The following is an 11,903-nucleotide window of genomic DNA, read 5'->3' as shown; positions in this document are numbered from 1 at the left end:
GGTGCTCATCTGCCCTGGCATGGTTTCTGTGTTAGAATTTAGGAGAAATATCCCCCTGCAACAGTCAAGGAAGTTAGAATAGTTTCACTTACCAAAAAGCAGAGATACGTGTTTCCCTACACACTTACCGGTGATATTACTGGGTGAGGCCATTCTGACCAACGGTGGGCACGAAAGGGAAAGAATGTTTATCGAGTGTTTGGTAAGCACATTTTCCACAGGAACCCTGTGAGTATTTGCTCATAGCCTCATTTCACAGACAAGGAAACTAAAGTTCAGGGCGTGTGTACTAGTTCAGCTGGTATCCCTAGGATGTGAAATAGGGTCAGTGTGGCTCCTGAGGCCACAGTTTCCACGGACTGCCTGACCAAGAGTAGTTCAGCATTACTTGCCCGCAGCCAAGTTCCTAGCCGGTGGGCATTTTCCAAGCACTTGCCAGGGAAATAGTTGGGGCCTACACAGCTGCCAGATTCTATGTATTCAAACTCAAGTTGGCGCCCCTGACTTTTCTCTGAACTTCCGTGTTGGCAGAACTGGCCGGCAACCTGAGGTGCTCGACTCTGATTGTCTGCAGATACGGGAGCTCGTGTTCAGACTCTTGTGCCAGCTTCCCTCCAGCCCCATCTGTTTATTTTCATGTATCCTATTCTCACATTCAGGCCATAGGTAATTCATTCCATGTTGGCAAGGGTATCAAGGCCCAGGTACTTTCCAGTTTTCTTTTTCAAAATGGCAAAATGGAGAAATATTTACAGACAACATCAGTTGCCATAAAGACGTTGGAGGGGATGCCATTCTCCGGACATAAGAGCCACCTGGCAAAGTCCTCCAGTGTTGTGGTTTTTTTTTTTTTTTTTTTTTTTACTTTTTCCTAGACCTCAGTTGGCACTTAGCCTCCTTGATGACATTCCTGTTCCTCTTCTTTTTTTCCTGGAAGCCTTTCCCACACAGGTCAAACTTGTGTTCTTTTTAAAAATAAGTATTTCTTGGTGAACTGCTCCTTGGACGTAGTTCTTCCAGTGACTACACAAAGTAAAATCCACTCTGTTCTCCAAAAGTGCAGCTCACTGTTTCACCCAGATTAGTGGTCCGTTGTCCAGACAGGCCCTCAAGTTTCGTCATTTTTATTGAATAAAGAGACAAAGGAGGAGAAAGCTTGGACCCCCGGTCATTAGGAATTTGTGTAAAGAATAAGTAGGAAAGGTGGGTTTTTTTTTTTTTTTTTTTGGTATATGTGGTGTTCATCTGTAGACCAGGCAATATGAACTGATTTTATTTTTAATTTGCTCAATTTTGTTACTGAAGTATAACATACATACAGAAAAGTATACAGATCACAGCTCAATAAATGATCACAAAATGAACATACCTTTATAATCAGTACCCAATCAAGACAGAAAATCCCCAGCACCCTGGAAGCCTCTCTCATCTCTGCTCCCAATCACTACCACCCCCCTCCTCCCCAGGTTAAACAGTATCCTGATTTCTATCATCAGAGTTAACTGATTTTTTTTTTAAAAGCCCTTCAAAGTCTTAATCAAAATCTAACTTGAGGTGAGTGAGTACAGGGGAGTTGGCTTGTTTAAAAAGAACAGCTTCCTGCCTTAGTTCAGTTTTATTTGCTGAAGCAAATGCACTAAATAACCTCATCTTTTCTTTTTTTTCTTGTTAATTGTGGGAAAATACACATGACATACAATTTACCATCTTAACCACTGTACAGTGTACAGTTGGGAAATGTTAAGTATATTCACCCTGTCGTACATCTAATCTCCAGAACTTTTTCATCCTGCAAAACTGAAACTTTGGACCCACTAAACAATAACTCCCCATCTCACCCACCCCATAACCCCATCTTTTCTTTTAAGACGCTTTGAATAACTTGGTCCTGTCCTTAGATAAGCCACTGACATGCTCTGCCATAGTGAATGCAGAAGCTTTCCTCTTCCTTGTGATGACATGATCTTACCACAAATTAGAAGGGTCCTTAAGAAGAAACCACGGATGCTGGGGGAGGTGGAGGGTGCTTAGTATCAGCTGTGTTCAAATCAATGTTTTCATCGTTGGCAGAATGGGTGCAGCAGTCAGATAGGTACAACTAAATAACTGTACTCAACACGTTAATGAACTTGGTTAACTGGGGGTTCTTTGTAAAGTGCTACTTGAAGTAGAGTTTATGCAGTCCAGTGAGTCCATTTGGATCGAACCCTGGTCCAAAAAAACATTGTCTATGGAGCAATTCCTAGAACTTCAGGGCTTCAGTTACGGTCTTGTGAAAGCCTGGTGCCTACGGGGATGCTTTTATCTAGAGTGTATGAAGTTAGAAGGGGAGATAAGATCATTATTTGATTAAAATTTTTTTTCTTTGTCTGTGGCATGCAGGATCTTAGCTCCCCAACCAGGGATCAAACCCTCACCCCCTGCAGTGGAATTGCAGCGTCCTAACCACTGGACCGCCAGGGAATTCCCCGAGATGGGATCTTTAGAACTTTGTCTCAGGCAGGTGGCACAGAAAGGAAGGACAGAGATGGAGGAGGGAGCTTAGAGGAGGTTGCTGCCATTTTTAAGATCGGTGAGCTTCGCATGTATTTCACATGCTGAAGGATTAGAAGTTGAAATTATAGACAGGAGAGAAGGGATGCTTGAGAGGGCAAGGGCCTTGGCTGGTGGGGGAAGTGTGGACAGGAGAGGGCAGAATCAAGAGCAGAAGTGAAGGCCTTGGCTGCATGGAGGAGAAGGACATGAAATCAGGAGGGATCTACATTTGAGGCACTTTTGGAGACCTGAGCCTGGGATGGTGTGTCATGTGGGAAGGGGCTGTCAGACAGCTGTGTTAGCCTCTGCTCTATCCCTACATGAGGCGAGGTCACCAGAAAGCAGTGGCCTTGTGCCGTGTTCACTTCTCTCCCTGTAGACCTGCCCCTCTAGGACTGGGAATTATCATTCTGTTAGTATCGAGGGTAGACATAAGGAACAGACACCTGCATCTTCTGTAAAACCACTTTTGAAGGCACCATTAAAGTAAGTGACATAGAACAACGGGAAGATACTGCAGATTCCCCTTAGAGTTTAATGATAGGAAGACATTTATTTTACCTGGCAGACTAATATGCTTTTCAGGTTTCAGTTCAGTGGATTATGCAGCTGAACGTATTTCCCATTTATGCCTCGACCAAGAAATCCAGGGTAAAATGTTTTGTCATTTGCAGCATCTATCCTTGGCCTGGGTTTTGTAGCACTGCCTTTCCTGTCACTGTCTCCTGCTTCCCACCCTCTACTTCCCTTATATGGCTTTGGTTAGGATATAAATAAATGAATGGAATGAATCTCAGCTCTTGAATTTTGCTCCTAAAGACAATTTAGGATATTTTGTGTAGGAGAAAGGGACACTTTTTTAAAAACTTGTATTTAAACAGTTGTGTTTAAAGGAAGGTGTGCTGGGTGAGTGAACCTGATTGGAAAGGTAGGAGTCCAGCTCTGTATAAAGAGACCTGGGCGTAAAGGTGCAGGAGTGTGAGTGTGGTGGCTGTGATGGCTGTGTGATGGCTGTGATGGCAAGGAGAGGAGACGTGTGTGTGTGTGTGGTGAGCGCCTTAACCTAACTCACCTCCTTATTTTCTGAGTCTTCCATTTCCAAAAGGAAACTGCCTAAAGGAGTTGGCTTACGAGTCCTGGCCACGTGAGCAGTTGAGCCCTTTGAGTTTGTTTGTTCACATGTCATCCTTAGGACCTGAATGCCCATAAGAAGCAAGGGATGGCGTTGCTGACTCGAGTGGGTGAGTCGGTCAAGCATGTCACTGGCGGCTACAAGCTGAGGAGTCGGCCTCTCGAGTTTGCAGCCATAGGCGAGTACTTAGACACATTTGCGCTCAAGCTGGGAACCATTGATCGAATAGCCCAGCGGATCATCAAGGAAGAAATAGGTGAGCTCTCTGTCGAGTTCTTGATCAGGCCCAGGGACCACGTTTGCAGAAATGGCATTCATTGTGCCAAGCAGAATCAAAATGCAGAAGTGCTGGAGCAACAGAACCAGGCCACATTTTGCTTATAAAACTAATAAATAAATACAAGGAGCAGGGGAGGTAGTTGTGACCAGAGTAAAATTTTGCACCCCGTCCCTTGCCCTGCATTTCATCCTTGTGTTTGCTTTCCCCATAGCAAACAACCACTCAGCCTCTAGGCTTTTCCACTTTTCTCTCGCTCAACTTCCCTTCATCCATAGCAATGATCATTTAAAAAGTAAACTTAAGTATCTTTTCTGGCAGAAAGATGGTTCAAAATGAGAGCAGTGTTTGCCAAAGTTACGATCCTAATGAGCCTTCAGGCTTGAAATTGACTCACCTACCTACCCTTGCTTCATTTCAAACCCACTCTTCCTGACCCAGGGAGTTATGAGGCCTTTCTTTAACCTTCCTGGTTGTTGCCACCACTTCCTCCCCACCCCTCTCATGGCCACTTGCTTTTTTCTGTCCCAGAATGTTGGGGCCCTTTGTTTTCTTACACGTGTGTAGGCCAAATAGACCTGAACAGTGTTAATGATCATGCTGGCATGTGATGTGAAACACATAGAGAAGGATTCTCCGGTAGTTGCCATCCATTGGTTACTAAAAAAATGGCAACAACATTTTGTTGTAATGGCAAGAATCCTGGTGACAAATGATAGGCCAGGTTTTTTTGTGGGGGAAATCAAACAACATTTTTCCTTGTTCCCTGTGCTTTAATTCTCCTTTACCTGCTGCTGGTATCCTGTAGGGCCTGCAGGTTTTGGAAATGGCTTTAGGTACCATCTACACCTAAAGATCATGTGGGGTAAATTCTGATGGGACCAAGGTGTTGGAGTGACCCCTGAGTGAGAGAGTGAGTCTGCTTATGTAAGACCACATTTCTTGTATCAAGTGTTTCCTAAAATTCCATTATTTTTCCATTGTGACTGATTTTTTTTTAATTTTTAAAAACACCCCCCCCAAACCTATATGAAACTCTGCCTCCATTGCCTGTTAAAATATGGCTTCACTGTAGGGGTAGATGAGTAGGTTTCTAGGAAGGTATTTGGTAGATGTAGCTCCCACCACTTTCCCCCAAAGGCATTGTGGTCCCCATTATCCAGAGGCATGACATTCCTATTATGGAGTAGAGTTGATTGATGTTATAGTGTTAGCTGTAGTATCAGCTTTTGGAGATTAAAAAAATTGGTTATAAACAGTGTTGTGTTTAAGGGAAAGCATACTCAGAGAGCTCTTGGCTGCATTGGTTATTGAGGCAGTAATACCAGTGATTGCTACCCAGCCAGATCTTAATTGGTTTCTCTTTTTCCTTTAGAGTACCTTGTAGAGCTGAGAGAATATGGGCCTGTGTACTCCACATGGAGTGCGTTAGAGGGGGAGCTGGCTGAGCCCCTGGAGGGTGTGTCAGCCTGCATCGGCAACTGCTCTACAGCCTTGGAAGAGCTGACAGAGGACATGACAGAAGACTTTCTACCTGTGCTCAGGGAATATATTTTATACTCTGACTCCATGAAGGTAAGCTGACTCACTTCTTGTGTACTTAGGTACTTCCTTTGTTGTAGTCATTAATCAAAAAGTAATTGATTCTTGCCTATTTGCATGTGGTACAGATTTCCTTCTTCCTGGGTGGGCAGGATCAGACATGTGGACTGACCTCATGGACATGTAAAAAGAACACATGGTGAACCAAGTATGTGAATTAAATGAAAGAAAAAAGTTTGGAAGAGATTCTTATTAGTGTTCTCTGAGAGTTTGAGATATAGCATCTGCTGATTAAGAACAGTATGTTGTGGAAAAAGAACAATTGGATAATTAGAGCTCTTGGAGGTTAAAATATGATTGCTGAAATAAAATTGAAAAGTAAAGTTGGAAGATGAGGTTGAGGAAATCTTGGAAAGTAAAACAAATTTTAAAAGTAGTTGGAGAGAGGGCAGACAGCAGAAGCAAGAAGAACTACAGTCCTGTAGCCTGTGGAATGAAAACCACATTCACAGAAAGACAGATAAAATGAAAAGGCAGAGGACTATGTACCAGATGAAGGAACAAGATAAAACCCCAAAACAACAAATGAAGTGGAGATAGGCAACCTTCCAGAAAAAGAATTTAGAATAATGAGAGTGAAGATGATCCAGGACCTCAGAAACAGAATGGAGGCAAAGATGGAGAAGATGCAAGAAATGTTTAACAAAGACCTAGAAGAATTAAAGAACAAACAAACAGAGATGAACAATAGAATAACTGAAATGAAACATACACTAGAAGGGATCAATAGCAGAGTAACTGAGGCAGAAGAACGGATAAGTGACCTGGAAGACAGAATGGTGGAGTTCACTGCTGTGGAACAGAATAAAGAAAAAAGAATGAAAAGAAATGAAGACAGGGCTTCCTTGGTGGCGCAGTGGTTGAGAATCTGCCTGCCAGTGCAGGGGACACGGGTTCGAACCCTGGCCTGGGAAGATCCCACATGCCGCGGAGCAACTAGGCCCGTGAGCCACAACTACTGAGCCTGCGCGTCTGGAGCCTGTGCTCCGCAACAAGAGAGGCCGCGACAGTGAGAGGCCCGCGCACCACGATGAAGAGTGGCTCCCGCTCGCCACAACTAGAGAAAGCCCTCCCACAGAAACGAAGACCCAACACAGCCAAAAATAAATAAATAAATAATTCTTTAAAAAAAAAAAAAAGAAAAAGAAATGAAGACAGCCTAGGAGACCTCTGGGACAACATTAAACACACCACATTCGCATTATAGGGGTCCCAGAAGAGAGAAGAGAGAGAGAAAGGACCCGAGAAAATATTTGAAAAGATTATAGTTGAAAACTTCCCTAACATGGGTAGGGAAATAGCCACCCAAGTCCAGGAAACGCAGAGAGTCCCAGGCAGGATAAACCCAGAGAGAAACATGCCAAGACACATAGTAATCAAATGGACAAAAATTAAAGACAAAAATTATTAAAAGCAACAAGGGAAATACAACAAATAACATACAAGAGAACTCCCATAAGGTTAACAGCTGATTTCTCAGCAGAAACTCTACAAACCAGAAGGGAGTGGCACAGTGTATTTAGAGTGATGAAAGGGAAGAACCTACCACCAAGAATACTCTACCTGGCAAGGATCTCATTCAGATTTGTCAGAGAAATCAAAGGCTTTATAGGCAAGCAAAAGCTAAGAGAATTCAGCACCAGCAAACCAGCTCTACAACAGATGTTAAAGGAACTTCTCTAAGTGGGAAACACAAGAGAAGAAAAGGACCTACAAAAACAAACCCAAAACAATTTAGAAAATGGTCATAGGAACATACATATCGATAATTACCTTAAACGTGAATGGATTAAATGCTCCAACCAAAAGACACAGGCTTGCTGAATGGATACAAAAACAAGACCCACATATATGTTGTCTACAAGAGACCCACTTCAGACCTAGGGAAACATACAGACTGAAAGTGAGGGGATGGAAAAAGATATTCCATGCAAATGGAAGTCAAAAGAAAGCTGGAGTAGCAATACTCATATCAGATAAAATAGACTTTAAAATAAAGAATGTTACAAGAGACAAGGAAGGACACTACATAATGATCAAGGGATCAATCCAAGAAGAAGATATAACAAGTGTAAATATATATGCACCCAACATGGGAGCACCTCAATACATACGGCAACTGCTAACAGCTATAAAAGAGGAAATTGACAGCAACACAATAATAGTGGGGGACTTTAACACCTCACTTACACCAATGGACAGATCATCCAGACAGAAAATTAATAAGGAAGCACAAGGTTTAAATGACACAACAAACCAGATAGATTTAATTGATATTTATAGGACATTCCATCCGAAAACAGCAGATTACACTTTCTTCTCAAGTGCACATAGAACATTCACCAGGATAGATCACATCTTGGGTCACAAATCAAAACTCAGTAAATTTAAGAAAACTGAAATCATATCAAGCATCGTTTCTGACCACAACGCTGTGAGATCAGAAATAAATTATAGGGAAAAAAATGTAAAAAACACAAACACATGGAGGATAAACAATATGTTACTGAATAACCAAGAGATCACAGAAGAAATCAAAGAGGAAATCAAAAAATACCTAGAGACAAATGACAATGAAAACACGACAATCCAAAACCTATGGGATGCAGCAAAAGCAGTTCTAAGAGGGAAGTTTATAGCAATACAGTCCTACCTCAAAAAGCAAGAAAAATCTCAAACCATCTAACCTTACACCTAAAGGAACTAGACAAAGAAGAACAAACAAATCCCAAAGTTAGTAGAAGGAAAGAAATCATAAAGATCAGAGCAGAAGTAAATGAAATAGAAACAAAGAAAACAGTAGCAAAGATCAATAAAATTAAAAGCTGGTTCTTTGAGAAGATAAACAAAATTGATAAACCTTTTAGCCAGACTCTTCAAGAAAAAGAGGGAGAGGACTCAAATCAATAAAATCAGAAATGAAAAAGGAGAAGTTACAACAGACACTGCAGAAATACAAAGCATCATAAGAGACTACTACAAACAACTCTATGCCAATAAAATGGACAGCCTGGAAGAAATGGACAAATTCTTAGAAAGGTATAGCCTTCCAAGACTGAACCAGGAAGAAATAGAAAATATGAACAGACCAATCACAAGCAATGAAATTGAAACTGTGGTTAAAAATCTTCCAACAAACAAAAGTCCAGGACCAGATGGCTTCACAGGTGAATTCTATCAAACATTTAGAGAAGAGCTAACACCCATCCTTCTCAAACTCTTCCAAAAAATTGCAGAGGAAGGAACACTCCCAAACTCATTCTACGAGGCCACCATCACCCTGATACCAAAACCAGACAAAAATACTGCAAAAAAAGAAAATTACAGACCAATATCACTGATGAATATAGATGCAAAAATCCTCGACAAAATACTAGCAAACACAATCCAACAACACATTAAAAGGATCATACACCATGATCAAGTGGGATTTATCCCAGGGATGCAAGGATTCTTCAATATACGCAAATCAATCAATGTGATACACCATCTTAACAAATTGAAGAATAAAAACCATATGATCATCTCAATAGATGCAGAAAAAGCTTTTGACAAAATTCAATACCCATATATGATAAAACCTATCCAGAGGCTGGGCATAAAGGGAACCTACCTCAACATAATAAAGGCCATATAGGACAAACCCACAGTAAACATCATTCTCAGGGGTGAAAACTGAAAGCATTTCCTCTAAGATCAGGAACGAGACAAGGATGTCCACCCTCTCCACTTTTATTCAACATCGTTTTGGAAGTCCTAGCCACAGCAGTCAGAGAAGAAAAAGAAATAAAAGGAATCCAAATTAGAAAAGAAGAAGTAAAACTGTCACTGTTTGCAGATGACATGATTTTATACATAGATAATCCTAAAGATGCCACCAGAAAACTACTAGAGCTAATCAATGAATTTGGGAAAGTTGCAGGACACAAAATTAATGCACAGAAATCTCTTGCATTCCTATACACTAACAACGGAAGATGAGAAAGAGAAATTAAGGAAACGATCCCATTCACCACTGCACCAAAGAGAATCAAATACCTAGGAATAAACCTACCTAAGGAGGTAAAAGACCTATACTCAGAAAACTATAAGACACTGATGAAAGAAATCAAAGATGACACAAATAGATGGAGAGATACACCATGTTCTTGGACTGGAAGAATCAATATCGTGAAAATGACTATACTACCCAAAGCAGTCTACAGATTCAGTGCCATCCCTATCAAATTACCAATGGCATGTTTTTACAGAACTAGAACAAAAAATCTTAAAATTTGTATGGAGACACAAAAGACCCCAAATAGCCAATCCTGAGGGGAAAAAATGGAGCTGGAGGAATCAGACTCCCTGACTTCAGACTATACTACAAAGCTATAGTAATCAAGACAGTATGGTACTAGCACAAAAACAGAAATATAGATCAATGGAACAGGATAGAAAGCCCAGAGATAAACCCACGCAGCTGTGGTCACCTAATCTATGACAAAGAAGGCAAGGATATAAAATAGAGAAAAGATAGCCTCTTCAGTAAGTGGTGCTGGGAAAACTGGACAGCCATATGTAAAAGAATGAAATTAGAACACTCCCTAACACCATACACAAAAGTAAACTCAAAATGGATTAAAGTCTTACCTAAATATAAGACCGGACACTACAAAACTCTTAGAGGAAAACATAGGAAGAACACTCTTTGACATAAATCACAGCAAGATCTTTTTTGACCCACCTCCTAGAGTAATGGAAATAAAACAAAAATAAACAAATGGGACCTAATGAAACTTAAAAGCTTTTGCACAGCAAAGGAAACTATAAACAAGATGAAAAGACAACCCTCATAATGGGAGAAAATATTTGCAAATGAATCAGTGGACAAAGGATTAATCTCCAAAATATATAAACAGCTCATGCTGCTCAGTATCAAAAAAGCAACGCAATCCAAAAATGGACAGAAGACCTAAATAGACATTTTTCCAAAGAAGACAGACAGATGGCCAAGAGGCACATGAAAAGCTGCTCAACACCACTAATTATTAGAGAAATGCAAGTCAAAACCACAATGAGGTATCACCTCACACTGGTTAGAATGGGCATCATCAGAAAACATACAAACAGTAAATGCTGGAGAGGGTGTGGAGAAAAGGGAACCCTCTTGCACTGTTGGTGGGAATGTAAATTGATACAGCCACTATGGAGAACAGTATGGAGGTTCCTTAAAAAACTAAAAATAGAATTACCATATGACGCAGCAATCACACTACTGGGCATATACCCAGAGAAAAACCATAATTCAAAAAGACACATGCATCCCAGTGCTCACTGCAGCACTATTTACAATAGCTAGGTCATGGAAGCAACCTTAATGCCCATCGATAGACGAATGGAGAAAGAAGATGTGGTACATATATACAATGGAATATTACTCAGACATTGGGTCATTTGTAGATATGTGGATGGACCTAGAGACTGTCATACAGAGTGAAGTAAGTCAGAAAGCGACAAACAAATATTTTATATTAATGCATATATGTGGAATCTAGAAAAATAGTACAGATGAACTGGTTTGCAAGGCAGAGATAGAGACACAGATGTAGAGAACAAACATATGGACACCAGGCTTCCCTGGTGGTGCACTGGTTAAGAATCCGCCTGCCAATGCAGGGGACACAGGTTTGAGCCCTGGTCTGGGAAGATTCCACATGCTGTGGAGCAGCTAAGCCCGTGCACCACAACTACTGAACCTGCACTCTAGAGCCCACGAGCCACAACTACTGAGCCCGTGTGCCACAACTGCTGAAGCCCACGTGCCTAGAGCCTGTGCTCCACAACAAGAGAAGCCACCTCAATGAGAAGCCTGCGCACTGCAACGAAGAATAGCCCCTGCTCGCTGCAACTAGAGAAAGCACATGCGTAGCAACGAAGACCCAAAGCAGCCAAAAATAAATAAAATAAATAAATTTATATAAAAAAAAATTGTATGGACACCATGGGGGGAAAGCGGGGGCGGGTGGTGGTGGTGGTGTGATGAACTGGGAGATCGGGATTGACATATATACACTACTATGTATAAAATAAATAACTAATAAGAACCTGCTGTATAAAAAATAAAAAATAAATAAAAGTAGTTGGAAAGTAGAACAAAAATGCAAAAATACTGAAAATGTGAAAGAATGATAAGAGACGTGGGGGGTTAATCTCAGAAGTTCAGCATCCAACTGATAGGAGTGCTGATTGAGAGAACAGAGAAAACTGAGGGAAGGAAATTATGAAAGAAATAATACAAGAAAATCTCCCTAAGCTGAAGGCCGTGACAGGTTAATTACCCAGCAAAAGGAATGGACAGAGAACCAACACAAAGCA

The 11,903-nt window shown here is 41.1% G+C and overlaps 1 protein-coding gene across 1 annotated transcript in view; it reads left to right on the top strand.

Annotated features, from left to right (window-relative positions):
* SNX30 (sorting nexin family member 30) overlaps positions 1-11,903 on the top strand; it is a 111,929-nt gene that overhangs the window by 75,890 nt on the left and 24,136 nt on the right. The window contains exons 5-6 of the mRNA XM_068552911.1: positions 3,728-3,923; positions 5,320-5,519. Coding sequence (XP_068409012.1) covers positions 3,728-3,923; positions 5,320-5,519 — 396 coding nt within the window. The remainder of the gene's footprint in view (positions 1-3,727; positions 3,924-5,319; positions 5,520-11,903) is intronic.

Source organism: Eschrichtius robustus, chromosome 10, assembly GCF_028021215.1.
Source record: "Eschrichtius robustus isolate mEscRob2 chromosome 10, mEscRob2.pri, whole genome shotgun sequence".
Classification (NCBI taxonomy): domain Eukaryota; kingdom Metazoa; phylum Chordata; class Mammalia; order Artiodactyla; family Eschrichtiidae; genus Eschrichtius; species Eschrichtius robustus.
This window is presented reverse-complemented; position numbering and strand designations above follow the sequence as displayed.